This window comes from Aegilops tauschii, chromosome 7 (assembly GCF_002575655.3).
Source record: "Aegilops tauschii subsp. strangulata cultivar AL8/78 chromosome 7, Aet v6.0, whole genome shotgun sequence".
In the NCBI taxonomy this organism is placed as follows: Eukaryota; Viridiplantae; Streptophyta; class Magnoliopsida; order Poales; family Poaceae; genus Aegilops; species Aegilops tauschii.
The window spans coordinates 58755696-58775444 of record NC_053041.3 but is presented as its reverse complement, the minus strand read 5'-3'; the positions used below and the strand labels follow the sequence as shown (position 1 = coordinate 58775444).

General features: G+C 45.3%; 3 protein-coding genes across 4 annotated transcripts; 2 read left to right on the top strand and 1 right to left on the bottom strand.

Annotated features, from left to right (window-relative positions):
- Positions 1-802: 802 nt before the first annotated feature.
- LOC109784978 (GDSL esterase/lipase APG) lies at positions 803-2917 on the bottom strand. The gene is made up of 5 exons (XM_020343580.4): positions 2574-2917; positions 2313-2443; positions 1833-2066; positions 1464-1719; positions 803-1338 (listed from the first exon to the last, which is right to left on the bottom strand). The coding sequence occupies exons 1-5, from the start codon at positions 2809-2811 to the stop codon at positions 1142-1144; spliced, it is 1056 nt and encodes a 351-aa protein (XP_020199169.1). The 5' UTR covers positions 2812-2917; the 3' UTR covers positions 803-1141.
- A 7824-nt stretch (positions 2918-10741) lies between these two features.
- Positions 10742-15127, top strand: LOC109784979 (RNA-binding protein 2). Of its 2 annotated transcripts, none has more exons than XM_020343582.3 (6): positions 10742-10933; positions 12912-13015; positions 13112-13514; positions 13596-13657; positions 14137-14218; positions 14708-15127. In XM_020343582.3, exons 1-6 carry the CDS (start codon positions 10885-10887, stop codon positions 14821-14823), a joined length of 816 nt encoding a protein of 271 aa, XP_020199171.1. In that variant the 5' UTR covers positions 10742-10884; the 3' UTR covers positions 14824-15127. The 2 variants fall into 2 exon arrangements, with proteins under 2 accessions (XP_020199171.1, XP_073361866.1); XM_073505765.1 differs by having other exon boundaries at positions 10783-12087; positions 12250-13015.
- A 233-nt stretch (positions 15128-15360) lies between these two features.
- LOC109784980 (mitogen-activated protein kinase kinase SIPKK) lies at positions 15361-19685 on the top strand. Its single transcript, XM_020343583.4, has 9 exons — positions 15361-16572; positions 16674-16758; positions 17725-17865; positions 18051-18275; positions 18396-18578; positions 18691-18896; positions 19172-19217; positions 19326-19414; positions 19506-19685. The coding sequence occupies exons 1-9, from the start codon at positions 16514-16516 to the stop codon at positions 19519-19521; spliced, it is 1050 nt and encodes a 349-aa protein (XP_020199172.1). The 5' UTR covers positions 15361-16513; the 3' UTR covers positions 19522-19685.
- Positions 19686-19749: the final 64 nt, after the last annotated feature.

Here is a 19749-nt window from a genome sequence, read left to right as displayed (position 1 = left end):
AATCATCGATTAAAAAAATCATCAATTTTGAAAAAAAAGTTGTCAAATTTGGAAAAGTTCGTCAATTTTGAAAAATCACCGTTTCTGAAAAAATTTCATCAAATTTGGAAAACGTTCAACACTCAGAAAAAGATCATCAGTTTTGAAAAAAACTATTTTTATATTCGAATAGTTCATAATTTATGACTTATTTTTCAAACTTGTGAACTTTATTAAGTCCGGGAACGTTTTTCCAATTTTATGAACATTTTAGTAATAACGAATGTTTTATCGTAATGTATAATACTTTAATTTTCCTTTTTTTCAAAAGTTATCTTTTGTTTCTGTTTTCCACGAGCAGTTCTTGAATGGTAAAACGGATGTGAATCAAGTAATCTGTGTGGATTTGAGTTCCAGTATCCAACATGTTTCTACGGAACGTGTATGGAGTACATTAAAGTGTCTACATAATATGGGAGTGATTTCGAATATCTTAAAAAAGTATCTTCCAATATATTGTGCATTTTGAAAAATAAAAATAAAAGAAAGGAAAAGGAACATAAAAAAGAAAAATAAAGAAAATAAACCAAACAAAACCAGAAATAACCAAATCGAAAAATGAAAAAAAAAGGCTAGGAAGCTTCCTAAAACCAGGAAGAGCTCTCTCTCGTTGCACCCTTAGATGGGCCGGCCAAGTCGGAGGCTCCTCCTGGTGACTGGGGGGTCCTACAAATTATATCTTCTTTGCCCGTTCATTAAAGCCACACGCAAAAAAGAATTGTTTGGCATGTCAGCACATAGATATAACTTGAAGGAAACACGGTTTCTGTTCAAAAGGAGCCATGCAATCATTTGTGAAAAAACACGGTGATCATCAAATTTGAAGGACATGCAAGAAAAAGAAAAGAAAAGATCCAGTGCTTGCACCCATAACTTCGAGCTTTTCGTAGGTATAAGCCATGTCTCCATGTGTCCCAGTCCCTAGCTACAACGCTGGCGATATAGTGAGTGGCACAGCCCGAGAAAGTAACCCCTCCCGCCACATGGGCACGCTTGGCAACGGGAGCTCTGGGCACACATTATTTTCCCCTCAGGACGCCTGAAAAGCTTGCGCCATCGTCGTCCTCCGACCGATGACCTTAGATGACCAGTGCGTGGTTTATTATGTGACGAGGTCGATGCCGGTGACGAGGAGCGCGTCGGCGATCACTTGATTGGCCGCCTCCGATGGGTGGACGGCGTCCCAGAACACGTAGGTCGTCGCGTTCGGGCACGTCCCCACCGACTTGGGGTTGCAGAGGAACACCGTGAACTCCACCTTCCCCGTCCCGCAGCATCCCCGCTTCGCCTCCGTGAACCCTGACACCAGAGACGCGCCCACAGTTGAGCATGAACGATAGAGCGCAAGGCTGCAATGCCGGGAAAGCACAAACAGTGCCATGCATGGCACCCAGAGGCCTTAGGTCGAGTAACAGTAGTGGTACCTTGATCTCCAGGAGAGGTGACGAGGCTGTACAGGGGCGTGTAGATGTCGAAGACGGCGATCTTGAGGTCGTGGTACCGCTTCGCCAGCGAGCTGACGGCGGCGCTCATCTTCCCGTTGAACCTCTGGGAGTCGCTGTTGAGCCTCGACACGCACCCGGTGCTCCCGTGCCCGAACAGCGTGATCGCTGCGGGGAGGCAGCCCAGGGGTGGCAGCGTGGTCACCGCGATGCGCCGCGCTCCCATGCCGTAAAGTTGCTGCATTCAGTTTCAGTTTCAGAAATTTATACATTATTACATGATCGATTATATGACCACCGGAGCTGTGTCGAGGATGGGTCGTTTGTTTAGGCTGGCACGGCGTGGCTTACTGCCGCGCTGTTGACGAAGATGCTGACGAGGCGGTCCGAGAACTGGTCGACGGTCTGGGTCTTGAAGAGCAGAGGATTGATGTAGTAGTTCTGGACGAAGTCACTTGCACCGAAGCTGACGATGTACAGCGAGCCGCTGATGATGGACTTGGCCTGGCTGCTCCCAGCAAACGCCGTCAGCTTGGACTGGTACTCCCTGAAGTACTCCAATTGTTGGGAGAAAGGGATGGCATGCTGGGTCACGCAATTAATTTTCCAAAGTTAACTGGAGACCATTTAAACTCTACAACAAATTTGTAAAGTGCTACTGTTGTCCAGAAAAATAATAATGAGGTGGTGACAGATAACTAATCCATTTATGATCGACTAGCTGATGATCATTGATCAATGAACATGAAGTAGCATGCAGGCAGAACATCTCAACTAGAGCTCCTTTCACGGTGTCGTTTCCTCGAGAGGCCGATGATCGATAATACTTACATACATAAGTGCCGTGTGATCGTAGTAGCCGGATCCAGCAGACGCGAAGTTGGCGCCGATCAGAAGGTTCTTCCCTGACGCCTGCGGGCTGAGATACGCCGGCGGGTAGCTAGTAAACCCCAGGGTATCAGCTGCAACAACACAAGTCGTAACAAGAGATATACAGTATTAGCAAGTGCAATCATAATACTGCACCACCATGTACGTAGATGCTGAAGAACACATATAACTGGGAGAGAGAGAGAGAGAGTGCAAACTGACCAGTGATGTCGGTGGCCAGCTTGCCGTTGCAAAACCTCCCGGTGGCCACACGGTTGGGGAAGTCCCTGCCGTAGGGAGGGAAGTCCGCCTTGATGAGGGTGTGGAGGTAGTCGTTGTTACCTATGTCCACCGACGAGTCGCCGAAGGTAAAGACCCCCGGCACGAGTGGCTGCGCCTCCCCGCCATGAGCCCCCGCCAGGAGGAGGACAGCCAGGAGCAGCAGGCACCTCACCTCCATTGCAGAACCAAGACGAGTGTGTGGTTATCTTGTGAGGAGAAGCACGGTCTGCTCTAATGGAACGTGTGTGACCTTTATATAAGTGTGTGCCTGCACACACTCACACACACACACACACACACAATTTGCAGTGGTTAATGCGTTTGTTATCAGTCCATAACTACACCATATGAACAAGCCGCCCTGGCAAAGACCAGGAAGCACCCAACCCAGTACTCTTGGTGGGACCTAGCCGTCATCCATCCAGAGCAGCACTCTAGTTTCTGTGCACCGATGTTAATCTGTCCTCCATCAAACAACACGCTGAATATAGTACGTGATCTTAGCAAATTTGCTAGCGGCGGTCTCCTTCCATTCCATGGTTGTCGCATCACATCAGTATCACCATGCCCTGCACCCACCGCATGGTTATCCACACTAACTCCTCCGTCGTCCATCCGCAATGGCGACTATTTATTGCGCTGATAGGGAAGCAGGGCGGTGGTTGAGCGAGGGGGTCTATTGATGCTGTGCACATCACAACGCATTGGCAATAAAAATGGCATGAACATGAGACGAATGAAGGCGCCAACAGCCACCACGCAACCACTAGCTAGCCAGTTATTGCACATGCTGGAGTACCGGCACAATATACACGGTTGGGACTCGTGCATCGGGTCCAAACTGGAAGGATGGATCATTCACAGGGCCTGCTGGTGCTGGGTGTAATAGATTGTGGATTCTGGAGGGTGTGGTCTGTGCGGTGCAGATCTTTCTCAAGTACAATGTGCAGCTGGGAGGTCTGTCTGGAGGACGACTTCCATCAATGCCAGTAGTGAGTGAATGCTGTGGTGCTGCACGCGTCAGCTCTGCGAAAATGCTGTGGGGAGGAGGAGGGTAGAGGGAATCCATGGGATAGGTTTCTTGCCTGGTTGAAGTTAGAGTAGCTACTTGGAAGCTACGGCGAAAGCAGTGGCTTGGTGGTGGTAGTGGTACCAGGATGGTATGCAGTACACTCCTGTTTACCAGTAACACTGCTATTATTGAATTAGAGCAAAAGAGTTCTTATAAGATTCTAATGCATTGCATGATTAGTGGGACCTGAGCTGTAGGTGGGCCTTTTTCTCTCCAAAAGGAACATGGATTTTCATTTTTAGCATGCTCTATGTGGATTCAGGGATATACTGGAAATATTACCAATTTAAAGTATGTTGGGCACATACGAAAGCTAAGGTGAGCTTACCTGATAAAGGACATGGTAGTCTGGATGATTTGGAGATATAAACTGTATGCTGTAGGTATCTTCATGGCTTCTGCCATTTTATAGTGGCGAGCTGGAAGCAAAGTTAACTGCATTTTCCAAACACAAAAATAAAATAAAAATCCAGGGTGAGATACATCAGCAACAGTTTTACAATTAAGAAAATACAGGATATGATACCGTTTTTATGTGAAAAAGAACTGATGTTTTACTACACTAGCGATAGCAAAGAAATTGATGTTTTAGAAGTAGAACATGTATGGAAGAGCGTATTTCTTTCTGTATATTACTCTATGCAGCAGTACAGTTCTGAAGATGGATTGGTGGCAGGTGGCTGCGGCGACCTCATATCCGGCAGGCGTCCTGGTTGAGGAGCACGCCGGACTGGTGGGTGCCCATACCCGGCAGGCGTCCTAGTTGGGACCTCAGGTCTTAGATGTTAGGTTTGGCTGCGAGGTCTGTTTGGTATTAGACCTAGACTATCAGCGCCCCTTCATTAACTGGATAGGAGTAGCGACAGATGTTGCTTAGATGGTGGCTTTGGTCTTACTGTTGTATGACTTTGTAAGGTCTTGTGTTAATAATTAATAAAATGGTTATATGCATCGTCCAGATGGAGAGGCCGGGGGTATTCCTCCTTTTCTAAAAAAATATTACTCTATGCAGCAATATCCAACAAAGATTTTTTAGCACAATCTTGAAAAGGAAAACAGCACTGTGTTAAAAATGTTAAACAAAGATAGGATGGAACTTGCATTTCCATACAAAGCGACAAAATTCATTTACTCGTTTAAATAATAATGCATTACTTGACAATTTGGCCTATACAGCTTATTTAGTTTAACCAACTATGCACACCATGCACAGCTATGTTAGCTGAGATTATCATGATTGTGGCAGAAACCATATCTAACTACCAAGAGTCCAAGAGTATATCAACAGGTATGATGAATTATTTTTGTATTTTAATCGCAAAAATAATAAATAAAAAAGATAGAAGCATCCTAAATTAAGGTTCATCTGAAACACATAAAGCATGGCATCACCTTGAAATCAGAAGAGCTGATAAAGGGTCCTACCTGGTTTGATAACTTTAAGGCAGAAAAGGAAAGAAAGATATGTGTGTTTCTATGTCATACATAAGATTGTGAAAATGACAAAGTAACAATAGAATAGTTGCAAGTTTCTGATAACCGACCAAAGCTACTAAACTGATCCATCCACTGCTTTTCTAGACAGTTCCTTACAGAAGGTTGACATCACCACATAGAAGAAGATGAGAATACCTTATAATATACTATATATAAAAATCAATGGCTACAGTTAATACAGGGACCTACCATTTGCAAGAATATATAGAGAAATGATCATCTTCCATGAGGTTAACATCAATGTTGACAGACCTAACTCATATAAACCACCAGTGATGCAAGTAGCAAACACAACCAAAGAGAAAGGCACCTAACTCAGTAAGCACTGAGGCTTTAGTCACAGCAGTTCAAAATGTTGCAGCGACCTTTTATCCTGTCAAAATCATTTGAAAAGAGTCTCAAAAAGATGACAGAAATATGATATATGGAAGGCTACCAAATGATGCTAGAACAGTAAATAAACCTTTTCTGGTGTCAGTGTTGAGTGTTCAACCGAAGCTTGAAAGATATACCATATCCAGACCTGTATAACATATTCCGAAGTTTGCTGTTTCGTAGAAGGAACAAAAGCAATCCAATTTGGAGAAAATTACACAAATTATGTGCAAGAGCTAAAAGAGTGTTGAACTAGCATTCCATGATGAAGTGATAAAACAATTTAATAGATTGATTGTATCTCTAGTTTACCCAATTATAGAAGGGAGCATGGACCACTGCATGGGTAATATAGATCAGATGCGGTAACTAAGCCAAAAATAGTAGCACATAGTTGCCGTATATGGTATATTCAGAGCTGAGGCATGTAAATGCAGAGAGAACATGCCAAAGAGGAACTGAGGTGTAACAGCAACAAGTATAAATCAACTATACCTTTCTTCCCGTGAGGAACAGTAGCACTTGAAAGGTACATGATAGTATTTATTAATTAGCAGCAAAATCAGTTGGATGTCGTAATCAGTGTGTTCAAATACTAACAATAGGACAGCCTTTTTAGAATCTGTGAAACAGTGTATGCATATTTGAACATAACAACAACTAGAAGAAATCTCAGAATAGGCAGTTCATCATGAGTGAGATACGGGCGCAATGCGGACAATATTTCTGTAATTATTGGCATCCTTTCATTTAAAAGTGAAATGCAGTTCTTTTAGACATGGCAGATCCTTTAACTATGGAACATGAAGGAGGGGAACAGTTACGGAGATGATGACAGTGCAACTATAACATAATGAAGCATACAAGGACAATGATGCCCTTATCAAGCAAGGCATCAACAGTAACATCATTCAAGTGTTCAAATCATAACTGAATTCTGAGAAAATAACTGGAAGTAGAAAGAGTATCTACTCTTGCACATGTAAGGTTCAGTAAGCTAGCAGGTCACAAGACGATCGATGTACATAACACAATCTCGCGTCTCCAATATGGATCATTGTGAAATTTATGACTGAGATACTCCTAATTATGCATCCAAGCAAACAACTGGGCGCAGTTCATCGATAATAAGATAATGCACATCAGATGAGTACTGAACACAAAGGTGCTTCATGTTTGCTGGCATCTGAAAACTACAGGCTTACAGCAGCATACCACATCAACGGAACGGAGCTTCTTCCGACACCTAGATACCGCTATCATACCTTCTGACCAAACACTTGACTACCACTAACATCAGCACTTAAGTACTATGGGCTTAACATGAAACAGAAACCCATGTATCAGTGACCAGAACCTGAAATCCTGATCTTCACCCAAAGAAAGAGAGCTACAAAACCAACGGTGGGCAACAGTAACTGAGCAACTCTTTCGCGGTCGCCGTGGATCATCATCTAGCAAGCCATGGACGGTCTCAAAATGTGTCAAAATCAGGCACCCCTGTTCAGCAAAACAAAGGACTTCACACTTTCACAGTCCCCCCTCGAAAGACTTGCGCCGCTGCTGCGACCTCTGCCCGTGCTGCGCCCACGGCACCAGCGCGATCTCGGCCATGTCCCGCGGCGGGCCGGGGCTGCCGCACCCCGCCGGCCCGCCGACGCCGTCCCCTCCGCTCTTCCCCTCGCCATCGGAGCCGTCGGCCTTCCGATCAGCGGCGAGCGCCTCGGCCTCCACGTCGCAGACCGCCGCCAGCAGGTCGATGGCGCCGGCGTCCTCCTCGCGCACCACCGCTACCGGAGCCTCTGGCTTGGGGGCCGCGACGCGCCGACCGCAGCCCGGAGGGTACCTCCGCACGGCCGAGAGGCGGCGCGTGACCACCTCCGCTGCCGCCGGAGCCCTGGTCCCGGCCATCGGCCCGTCCGCCCCGCCGCGATCGTGCCCCTTGGCCCCGGGGAGGCGAGCCGCCGCGGGGGGTGACGAGGGTTTGGTGGCCGCGCGCGCGTAGGGGTTGGGCGGTGGTGGGTCGTTGGCGGCGGAGGGGGCGGGGACCGGGCGGCTAGGCCGCTGGGCCGCATTGCCCTGCTGGCGGCCGCAGCCCGGCGGGAAGCGTCGGATGGCGGAGGCGAGGCGGCGACCGGCGGGCAGCGGCGGGAGGTGTGGTGGTGGTGGTGGAGCCGTCGCCATTTGGACTGTAGCGAGGCCTCGAAGTTCGTACCGAACGAATGGGAGGAAGATTGCAGAGGAAGGAACCGCCGAAGGAAGATTTTTTACCACGGTCAATTTGCTCGGCCGGACATTTTACACAATCTAACACAACAAAAATGCATTTCGATATAAGTTTCAGAAAAAAAATAGTTTCGCACAAAGAACCCAAAAAAAATATTTATTTTCTGGGCCTGCTACACGTCCGCCGACGGATCTTTTAAAAAGATCCGCCGGCTCACAAGTCGTCCGATTGTATGACATGAGCCGTTCGTTCCTCTTTTCTATTTTCCTGCCACAAGCCCTTTGTTGCAAACCTCGTTCCTGCAACAAGATCTTAATTGCAAAATTTGTTCTTCTTTTTCTGCAACAAGACTCTTGTTGCAAACCTAATTCCTGCAACAACAAGATCTCAGTTGCAAAAACATGCAATATCTCCAGCCACTTCTTTGTGTTCTTGCAAAAAGACCCTTGTTGCAAAATTTACAGCAGCATCTCCGACCTCTTCTCTGTATTTCTGCAACAAACTACTTGTTGCAATTTTATTCAACAAAGACCATATTGCAAAAAACTTCATTGTGTCCAGTCGCCATTACAACAGCGTCGTTGTTGCAGGAACTGCTGCTACATGCGGTACCAGCGTTTGCAGCTGACCTTGAGGAAGCATCAGCCATGCATGTCCACACCGGTGCTCCTCCAGGACGGTGACGACGGTGCTCCGGCAGCGGCGTGCCTCGCAGTGGAAAGAGAGAAAGGAGGAGGGAGGAGAAGAGGAAGGGCGCGGGTGGCGGAGCAACGCCATTTGGTTTGATGCACTTGAGGTAGGAGAAGTTGGGAAGGAGACATGGATGGTATCTGTTCGTTGGAGATAAGGAAAAATAAGAGCGGTGGTGCAGACTCGCATGGGCACGTGGCGCATAGAGAAGGCGGTGGACGTTTAGCGTGGGATCCGCCGGGTGATCAGAATCTTTTCCCTTGTTTTCTTCGAAAAAACTTCCGATCTATTAATCAAATATCATGATAATACAAAGAGTACGGCAAGTAACAAAAATTACAGGGACAGCCCGGCATGACGACCCGACCCGAAAAAACTGGGCTTTGGGCTTTGCAGCCCAAAAGTGTATTCGGCCTGGGCTCGGGCTTTGATTTCTCAGCATTTCGGGGCGGTCTTATATGTGTATCTTTGGCGGAACAGCGTTCGGGCCGGCCTCGGGTAATATTGGTATTGTCACCATATCACGATATTATTGTAATTTGCCTAAAAAAAGTTATTATTGTAATGTTGATTTTGATCTTTTTTTGAAGTGTTGTTGATTTTGATTTAAGTCGCTGATGTGGACGCGGCAGGGATCCTATTCCGTGAGTAGTTAGCCCGGTAGGGATCGTGTGCGTACCCCCGGCACCCCCGCTGCGTACATGTGGGCCGGCCCAACTAGGTCATGTCCGGTTTTGGGAAGGTTCTAGTACATACACTTTTTGATTTTGTGGGTTTTTTCTCCTTTTCTTTTTTCTTTTTATTTCATTTTGTTTCTTTTTTTAACATTTTTTCAAAATGGGGTGAACAATTATTGAATAAAAAATGTGTTCATCGAATTCAAAATATGTTCATCATTCTTTCAAAAATGTTCATGAATTTCTTAAAAATGTTCATGAAAATAAAAAAATGTTCATAGAATTCATAAAATGTTCTTGAATTCAAAATTCGTTCATAAAATTCAAATTTTGTTCATTTAATTCAAATTTTGTTCATAAAATGCCAGAAATGTTTATTTTAATTCAAAAGTGTTCACTAAACTTCTAAAAAATTCATTGTGTTTTGAATTTGTGAACTTTTTTTAATTCATGAATATATTTTTTGCATTAGTGAGCATTTTTGAAATTCTGAAACTTTCTTAGAGAAGCAAAAAACAAAAACGTAAAACAAAAAAAAGAAACAAAAAAACAAGGAAGCCCCGCACCTGGGCCGACCCAAGTTCGAGCGTGGGGGGAGCTAGGGGTGCGCTCTGCACCTTTGCTCAAGCGCCCGGCACGCTAAATAGGAGTTCCCTGTATGCGGCGGGTCTGAGAACGCTATCTCGGCCTAGCGTCCTGCAGGCCTTATGGATGTTGCTTGCGTGAGATTGAGTTGCTTGCGTAGGCCCTATATTTTGAGTGATATCTGAGGATTGAATTGGAGTTGACCCTCAAGGTGCTTCCAAGATGATGGTCTGGTTGTCGATTCGCTTCGAGGATCATGCACAGTAACTTATTGGCCTGATTCATGGTCTTCTCCATTGTGTGAGAACATGGCGGGTCTTAGTCAAAGGGCTTGGCTGGCGTCGTTGCTCACACTCCAAGCCGATTCAACTTAGCAAGGGGATTTGTGTGAATTCACCAAACCGAAATCACACCTGATGCAATGTACTCCCACATATGTATATGTTACAGATCGATCGAGACATTAGAGGAACGACATGTGGAGGCATATTCGGTGGAAAAGAATTCATCTCTCAATACCAAATTGTGACAACCCGCTCCATGAGAAGGACCAAACCACACAGATAGCGGTTGGCAGGCAAGGGTAGGTGAGAAGTACTAGAAGATAAGAAGATGAGGAACAGGTGAATATACATTTTTTTTTGCAAAAAGAATATACATATTTTTGGCACAACGAGTCGACAACAAGAATTTGTCATGCCATGAGCAATGATCACACCACATATGTACACCATTTCTTTTTCCTTTTTTTACAACACATAAAAGTACGAAGTCTTTGGAAAGGATGACTTTTTTCTGGTGTAATACAATCACTGGTTAGTGGGTGATCCCCAAATATGAATGTTTTCCTTTTCAAAATATTCTGAATGCTCACGCGTTCCCACGGAAAGAACTGGGCCGTTGTTTAAAAAAGCTGAGATCTGGGCCGTGTCCTGATTAGACGAACAAGCCCAGACCGCGCACGAAACCGCTCCACCAACAGAGTCCAGGGCTCCCCCAAAGTCGCCCCACTCCGTACCTCCACCCAAACCCAACTAACCCAAACCCAACCCCTGCTGGCTCGCTCGCTCGCCGCCGGCCGCCGCCCAGCGCCTCCGCCGACCCCCGCTCCCGCCGCACGCCGGCCCCATGGCGGATCCCTACCGCTCGTACCTCCCGTCCTCCTCTCACGACAGAGGTACGCGTTGCCCGGACCCCCACGCAGCCGGGTCTCCTGTTCCGCTCGTTCGATTCTCGCCGCGTCTCGAGTCGGGGAGGCAAATCTCTAGAGGATGGGCGAAGGGGGTGTGGGTTTCCGCTCTCCGGTTCGTCTGTAGCCACCGCTGAAGATTCCTAGGGTTCGCGCGGGGTGAGGTTTTGGGTAATTGGGTTGTAGATTGCAGAGGAGGGGAACATTTGTTGCGGCAAGATTGGTTCGACTGGGATGAATCTGTGTGTATTCTGGATTGGTATCAATCTGCTGGTGCTCTGTGGTAGGGTTGTTCCATTGTGGTGTTAGTTTCTAGCCTACCGCGAGTTTTACCAGCATCCCAGACCACACTGCCACTGCTAGGGCATGGCTGATGGTATATATATAGTACACATATGCCTCTATGGTCCAGATAGGTGTGACCTGTGATGTCTGAGTTTGTGTTGACCTGGATGAGTTATGGCTCTTCATGGCAAGAGTAATCCACGGAGCGCACATGAATCGTATCCCACAAGAGTACCAGCATTTACCGCCCTCCTCCAGAAAACGTGTTGCCAGACAAAAAGATACCGAATCGTTTTAATGTTGTCCAATTTTAGTATGAAAAATCTGGTGATAAATAAGTTAGTATCTCAATCGGATGCTAATCTTCGCACAGTCTGTAGTGGTAGCTCCGCGCGCTCGCAAGCGAGACGTCGCCGGTACGAATCCTCCAACGGTACGTTTTTAGCAAACTATGTTCAATATTTACTGTCACTTGCGCGCGCAACAAGATTTATATTTGTTTTAAAGATCGAAAAAACTAGAGGAGTGGGATAGGCACGTCGAACTCGCGTTCCAAGGGGACAACACCAAGAGCGAGCTACCACTGCACCACGGTTGCATATGTGTAAGACTTGCGGTCACAGTTTCCCTATAACTTTTTCAGGAAATTTGGAAATTCGTTTGAAAATTCCGCATGGTAACTTCCGATATTTTCCAGTAAACATGGTTACCACAAATCTTGGCCCTTCGGTACCAATTGCTTATTCGTGTCATAGAGTGTTCTTTGTTTGGTTTTAAGTGATCGCGGGAAAGGAAAGGATAGCTTTCCCACTATCCATGTGATCATTTTGCTATTTGGAACTGGCTTTGGTAAGTAGGTTTGGAGGAATATGAAGTGTGCTAAAAGATCACTCTATGACACTATCCATGTGTCATAGAGTGTTCTTTGTTTGGTTTTAAGTGATCGCGGGAAAGGAAAGGATAGCTTTCCCACTATCCATGTGATCATTTTGCTATTTGGAACTGGCTTTGGTAAGTAGGTTTGGAGGAATATGAAGTGTGCTAAAAGATAGTGGAGTGTAAGATTGCCCTGAATCAGGCGGTTTATGTTGTGAGGGTTAATGTGATGCTGTACCTTTTATTTTTTGAGGGAATGTGATGTCGTATCTGATACCATGTGGTCCATGGAAATCATTCTTGAATTGAACTTTTATACGTAGGAAGAACCTCTATGGTTGTCAAGGCAGTTTGCCATTGTTAGTTGTTACCTTTTTATATGATTTTACTATTGTCTATTGAATGTTGGAACACAAGATATACTTATGGAGTATATATATAGTTGTAATTTTGGAAGCACTCCCTTGTGCCAACTGTGGACAGTGGACCCATTGTTCAATCAACTTAGTGGTTACTTCAGTTGCATTCGTTTGGATAGATTGTCGAAGTTGCTGAGTTGTCAGAAGTGCAAGAATAAGCAAATCTCCATGGACATATTTATACATGGTGAAAGATGAATGTACGAAGTTGTATGTAGTTTGCATTCATATACATGCATATATGCCTGTTATGATGAGACGTACCTTCTGTTTTATCTCTTTATTTCCTTTTCTTTCTCTTTTGATGTGGAAAATGACACTTATACCGCATTATAAATGCCTAACATGGATTTTGTTGCCATGGGATAATTTTATTTTATAAGCAGTTCCACTGGGCGGTTATCCTGGGTACGTTCTACCTGAAGAATCATCCTATTATGCTTCAAAAATGGCTGCTCTGCGAGGAGTACCAAATGTACCTAGAGTTGATGTAAGACAACTTCACTTTCGCAGATTTATAGTTACTAGCAAGAGCAAGGTAAATTCCTTTTTGGTTTGTCACACAGCACATTGTTTTGATCCACAGGTACCACTACAGTCAAGAGCTTATGGTTTGGATGTTCCAGCAGGCGTGAGCCATCCTGCTTATGGTTTGGATGTTCCAGCAGGCGTGAGCCATCCTGCTTATGGTTTGGATGTTCCAGCAGGCGCGAGCCATCCTGCTTATGGTATGGATGTTCCAGCAGGCGTGAACCATCCTGCTTTGGTTGGCTTGGGTGCACTGCCAGCTGGAGCTAGGCCGCGGGGACCTAGCCCTTTGGAAGACCCAGCTTTAGTCCAGAGAAGTTCTTCACTTGGCAAAAGTGTCAGTATTCCGGAAGTTGAGCGCCCCAAACCTGTTTTGATCGTCGATCGGCCATCAGAAGATGAATCCAACATTCTTTTTGTTGATGGTCTCCCAACTGATTGCACCCGGAGAGAAGTAGCTCGTATCCTTTGTAATCAGTATTCTCCGCATCATATTTTTGTCTTTCATTAGTTCCATTTGCAACCTTAACTACCTCTGGAAGATTTGTTCCGTCCTTTCGTTGGCTTCAAGGACCTCAGACTTGTGCACAAGGAGCCCAGACGTGTATGTCCCGTGCTTTTTCCAATGCATCATTTTTTCCACACTCCAAACAGTTGGGTAGTTCATAACCAGTCACCCATTCACTTACAAACCCGTGCATGTGCGAATTTGTATGCGAACCCCATTTTGCTAAATATATGTTTATGCGGTGAAATGTAAGCAATTGCAATGAAGCATATTTATTTGAAAAAGTACGTGGGATATTAGGACAGAAATTAATTGTTATTACTTATAGGTTTTGAGTACCTAAGGCTCTAAAAGTAACAGAAATTATGGATGTCAAATTATGTCAAGTTTTTATTCCTGAACTTTATCTTGGTATTTTGTGTCAACTGCAACGTGTTACCTCATTTTCTTGGGTAATGAACAAATAGCTACTTCTGCTTTCTACATTTGCAGAGAGTTGAGCCCCCTTATTACTGGTGAAATGTCCTTTTCTAACCCAATTTCGAACTCACTTTTTTACCACTTTCCTCTTGCAGAGTGGTGACAAGGCTTATGCTCTGTGCTTTGTGGAGTTCAGTGACGCAAAATGTGCAGGGACTGCTATGGAGGCTCTCCAAGGTTCTTGTTTCAGTGGCGTGCATTTGTTGCTTTGGATACTTTCACTCTATATTCCTTCATACTACCTCCCTTCCTAAATATAAGTCTTTTTAGAGATTCCAATGCAGACTACATACGGAGCAAAATGAGTGAATCTACACTCTAAAATATGTTATATACATTTGTATGTAGTTCTTATTGAAATCTATAAAAAGACTTATATTTAGAAACGGAGGAAGTATATCTTTTCGTGTAGACATTATCTTTTTTTTGAACAAGAATAATCACAGCATACTTATAAAGTGTCAATAGGAGCTTTGCAAGTATTGAAAACACATGTGTCTTACACATTTAATATAAAAAACCAAATGTTGTCTCTGTATGTTTGCTATTCATGTATCAACACATGCAACAACAAAAAATTCCTAAGTAGTATTTGCTAGAACCAACTTGTAAGAATAAGCGATTCTGGGCCGCACAGACTGAACATCAACATTTGTTGTTTTGCAGAATACCGCTTCGACGAGAGGAAGCTCGACGGCCCATTCCTTAAGATCCAGTTCGCAAGGTTCCCGTTCCGACCTCCGCCAGCCCATGAAGATCGGAAACGCCTTAGCGCTCGCTGATCGCCGTCATCTATATATCTCCCCCCTTTGCCAGCAGTGTATCGTAGGCAGTGGGCCATTGTAGATCAGCTATGTTTGTTCAGCCTGTAGTAGCAACCTGTCACGGGCCTTTGTCAGCTGGAGATTGGCTAGCTAGACAGACTTGCCTGGTACCCACCTGCCTGCCCTGGCACATTCGCCGTGTTCCCGCGTCACATTTTTCGCGGGTGGATATGCTAGAAATGATATGACATTCGCCGTGTTCCCGCGTCACATTTTTCGCGGGTGGATATGCTGGAAATGGTATGCATAAACTGTTCCTGTCTTTGCAGCTCCAGGGCAGTAGGTAGAGTACAATCTGTCTGGTATCCTGGGGTTGCCACTAGTGATGCTGGGGAGTGGCATCTTTGTATCCGGGGCCTGATACAGCCACCAGAGTCCAGAGCTGTCAATTGGGGACAGGAACCGCAAGAGACAAAGTTGCTCAGGTTCGCTGGAGTCGCCGTTGATTTTGCCGTGGAATGTGAGCGCTCGAGACGAAGGTGGGACGTCGACGGTGAGAATTGCCCGCCTGTCGTACGCGTTCGCCTTGGCTCTCGCGACGGTTTTTTCCGCTGGAGCTTCCCGAAGGAGGCGACTGGCGCGACGTGGTTTGGGGTTTTGCAGAGAAACCCCAGCGCGTCGGTTAGCCGTTGGATCGCGAATGTGTTGCCGGTTTTCTCTTTGCCCTCATCTTTATCTGTGGCTTGAGTTTGCAGGCGTCTGTAGGCTGTAGCATCGTCGTCGTCGTCCCCAAAGCTAGCACGTCTAGAATGCTGGTGTTTTTCTAACGGAGTGGCTATTTTGTTTGCAAAATCGCAGCCTTAAGATGTTCTCTGGAAGTTTGACACTACTTGTTGATGGGCCTTTCTTGTCACCTACTTTTCTTCTTCTTACTAGCAGCACGCTTGCTGTGTAAACAGGTCTCTTGCATGGTACCTTTCCACCCATCTTTAAAAATAATAAGCATGAAAATGCAGTAGAAATTATGGTTGAGCTTTTCGAAGGTGAGCTGAGCATCTCTTGGCACTGGGCTTGCCATGTATACGCAGACAAGATTTGCATGTAGCCGGTTTAGCCTTTAATGTTTACATCTTGGTTGATGATGAATTGATGATGATAGGGATGGCTCAACTCGGCGGAGAGGACAGGAGAGGAGGAGCCGGGGCTCGCATTTTCCACGGTATTTCCATGTGGCCGGGGTGGGTAGTGGGCATGTGTGCGCCTCCCAAATTGGGTGGTGAGGCGGCGTGAGAGCTACCCTTCCCTCTTCCCTGCTTGCCATGGCACTCGCACCACCGGCGACCTGTAGCGCGCCGAGTCGTATACGCACGCCTTGTTATAATTCCTCTGGTGTACCGTCTACACTGTCATCGAGTATTGTCCCCGTTACGCCAGCCATTTAATCCATGGAATTACGTGGGCACCGTAATGCGCAATTTGACAGCGAATAAAGGTCAAAGTGCAGACAGACGAGGTGGACCAAGACTCGTCGCTCGTCAGTCGTCACCAGCCCAGCGCAGCGCGGCAATTCAGCAAAGCAGAACAACCCCCACCCGCCGTTTTTCTCCCCCCCACCTTCCCTCCGCGTCCCCTCCTCCGAGGCCACCTAGCAAGCTCCGGCCGTCCGCCCGTCCACGAGCGAGCCGGCCGCCGGCCGCCGCCGAAGCCGATGAAGAAGCCGGGAAAGCTCGCGCTGCCCTCCCAGGACTCCACCATCGGCAAGTTCCTGTAAGCAATCCCCCTCCCTCCTTCGTTTGTTTTGTTCTTCGTGGACGCGTTCCGTCGTGCTGATTGGTTTGGTTTCGCGGCGGCCGTGGTCCGGGGGGCAGGACGCAGAGCGGGACGTTCAAGGATGGCGACCTGCTCGTCAACAAGGACGGCCTCCGCATCGTCCCGCAGAGCGAGGAAGGCGAGGTAAACCAACCAACCACACTCAACCCGGGCAGGCACCCCCTAGATTGAAAATTAAAATTCCCCAGCCCGTCTTGTCCTAGACGCGTAGGGCTGGACCTGCCTCGCAGATTGGTGCAGCCCGTACTGTTTTTTGTAATTCCGTTGATGCCATCAACAGATTTTAAATTTCTTTCCGGTCGCGTGATTGGATTAGCGGCAGGTGCCCAGCAGGGGGTTCCTGTCCTCCCCTGGTTACCCTTTCAGAAGAACGATTTAGGAAAAATAATGATATGCACTATCATTAATTTTAATTTTATTTTATTTCCGTCAAAAATTATTATGTCCCCTCTTTCAGACCAGCCATTCAGGCAAAAATCTAATCATTTCTTCTCAAGAAGAGATGGCGGCCTTGTATAGATGTAAACTGTACTCCCTCCGTTCCTAAATATAAGTCTTTTTTAGAGATTCCAATATAGACTACATACGGAACAAAATGAGTGAATCTACACTCTAAAATACGTCTATATACATCCATATGTAGTCCATATAGAAATCTCTAAAAAGACTTATATTTAGGAATGGAGGGAATATTTTTTATAGTGGCCTTGTATACACGAGCAGAAAAAATTGGGAGGTCTGATTGGATCAGAGGGTAGGGAGGAGGGGTTTCCTATCCACCAATTTCAGAATAACGTCTTAGGAAAAATGATGGGAGTACTACTATTTAGGATTTATTTTATTTCCCTTAGGTGGTGGAATACATGCGGTCATCTTTCATGTGGGGATATCCGCCTATGCAGTTTATTACTGATGCCATTTATCATGCATCCAGTGGTTGCTCATATTTATCCGGAAATGCTGTGGAAGAGTGCTCCATTTTCTGTGTGGGAATTGTCTAGTTGCATTCTTGTCCTTAACTTGTTATAACTCTTCATTCATCTAGTCTGGGTCTCACCTTCTTTCTGTTGACATACTCGACTTCTCTAGGCTCCTCCTATCAAGCCGTTGGATAATAATCATCAGTTGAGCATAGACGATCTAGATTCAATCAAAGTGATCGGGAAAGGTAATAGCGGAACCGTGCAGTTGGTGCGCCACAAATGGACTGGCCAGTTTTTTGCTCTCAAGGTATTGTCCCAAACATACATTATTTGATGTTTTTTTCTTTATATGTTTGCTATGTATTTTTGGTTCCTTCGACTTTTTTCGTTACAAAATTATGGTGGTGACTGTAACTATCCTCTCTGCTATTTTACCTATATATGTTACAAAGGGTCTTCACCTCCATTGCTGCACTGTTGTCATGTCTGCAGGTTATACAGCTCAATATTCAGGAAAGCATACGCAAGCAGATGGCCCAGGAGTTGAAAATAAGCTTGTTTACACAGTGCCAGTATGTTGTCACATGCTATCAGTGTTTCTATGTCAATGGTGTTATTTCTATTGCTTTGGAGTATATGGATGGTGGCTCTCTCGCTGATTTCCTCAAGGCTGTTAGAACCGTTCCTGAGGCCTACCTTGCTGCAATTTGTAAGCAGGCCAGTGAAATGTCACATAATCAACCACAAAGTTTCCCCTTCTTCCTTTTTCGGCTATCAGAATGTCGCCTCAAGATGAAATAGACCTTTTCAATCGACAATTGCAACTTCCTCATGCAGGTGTTGAAAGGGCTGATGTACTTGCATCACGAGAAGCGCGTTATACACCGAGATCTGAAACCATCGAATATATTGATAAATCATAGGGGTGAAGTAAAGATATCAGATTTTGGTGTTAGTGCCATCATTTCTAGTTCTTCTGCACAGCGAGATACATTTACTGGCACATTTAACTACATGGCGGTGAGTGAAAGTTTGTTTAAATTATGTAGACATGTCTTCCAGTGTGGCATGAAAAGATGTTCATCAATTTTTTTGTTTCAGCTAACCAATGTAAAATGTATACTCTTGACAGCCTGAAAGAATCAGTGGGCAGAAACATGGTCATCTGAGTGATATCTGGAGCTTGGGCCTAGTTATGCTGGAATGTGCCACTGGCAATTTCCCATATCCTCCTCGTGAAAGCTTTTATGAACTTCTTGAAGCTGTTGTCGACCAACCATCACCTTCTGCACCATCAGACCAGTTTTCACCAGAGTTCTGTTCATTCATTTCTGCTTGGTATTTGTGCTTCTCCATTGAACCCCCTTTGTTAATCAATGTTACTCGGGCAATATTTGCAATTTTTAGATCTAGAGCTCTAAAGTATGAGCTTAGGTACAGTACCATTATATGTTTGCGGACACGTATTATCTGAACTTCCAGATATTTTTTGTTTTTGTCTCATCTCATCTGTGGGCAGATTATTTGATCTTTTATTTATTTATTTATTTGTGGAACATCAGTGTCCAAAAGAAGGCTAATATCTGTTTTTTTATTGTTTTTTTGGATTTCAGTATCCAAAAAAATGCTGCAGATAGGTCATCTGCCCAAACCCTATCAGTAAGGAAAATTCTGTTTGCTTCCCATTTTTGTATGTACTTTTGAAAGCATCATTAGTTGGCTGACTGATCTTGATCCAATTCTTCTATCTGTTGCCTCGACGTCCAGGTTCATCCATTCCTGAGCATGTACGATGACCTGAATATCGATCTTTCTGACTACTTCAGGACCGCAGGATCACCGCTTGCCACCTTCAAGTAATCCAATGACCCACTGAAGAGTACATACATGGTTACTGCAATTCCTTTACAATTCCAGTGATGGTCTATTCTCCTTTTTTTTTCCTAGGCAAATCGCGTTGTGAGACGACAAATGCTCAACCATGCGTCATGAGCTGGAGCTAACTGAAGCAAGTGAATGGAGTTATTTTTCTTTTCCTTTTGTTCATGAACTGGGCTTTGGTGATATCTTTGAACCGAGTATGATACAATTGGCTGCATAATTATACAAATACAAGTTTGTAAAGCATCAGTGAGGATCGAAGTTTTGCCTGTCTGCATACCGGAACCATCCGTTTGTTGTCTGGCTTTGA

Excerpts from the sequence above, each read along its gene's own strand:
- LOC109784978 (XM_020343580.4), bottom strand. The coding sequence starts at position 2,811 with ATGGAGGTGAGGTGCCTGCTGCTCCTGGCTGTCCTCCTCCTGGCGGGG. Across the intron at positions 1,720-1,832 it reads TCTTCGTCAACAGCGCGGCA|CAACTTTACGGCATGGGAGC; the intron begins GTAAGCCACGCC and ends AACTGAATGCAG. Across the intron at positions 1,339-1,463 it reads CACCTCTCCTGGAGATCAAG|GGTTCACGGAGGCGAAGCGG; the intron begins GTACCACTACTG and ends CTCTGGTGTCAG.
- LOC109784979 (XM_020343582.3), top strand. The coding sequence starts at position 10,885 with ATGGCGGATCCCTACCGCTCGTACCTCCCGTCCTCCTCTCACGACAGA. Across the intron at positions 10,934-12,911 it reads GTCCTCCTCTCACGACAGAG|TTCCACTGGGCGGTTATCCT; the intron begins GTACGCGTTGCC and ends TTTTATAAGCAG. Across the intron at positions 13,658-14,136 it reads TGCACAAGGAGCCCAGACGT|AGTGGTGACAAGGCTTATGC; the intron begins GTATGTCCCGTG and ends TTCCTCTTGCAG.
- LOC109784980 (XM_020343583.4), top strand. The coding sequence starts at position 16,514 with ATGAAGAAGCCGGGAAAGCTCGCGCTGCCCTCCCAGGACTCCACCATC. Across the intron at positions 16,573-16,673 it reads TCCACCATCGGCAAGTTCCT|GACGCAGAGCGGGACGTTCA; the intron begins GTAAGCAATCCC and ends TCCGGGGGGCAG. Across the intron at positions 18,276-18,395 it reads TTGCTGCAATTTGTAAGCAG|GTGTTGAAAGGGCTGATGTA; the intron begins GCCAGTGAAATG and ends TTCCTCATGCAG.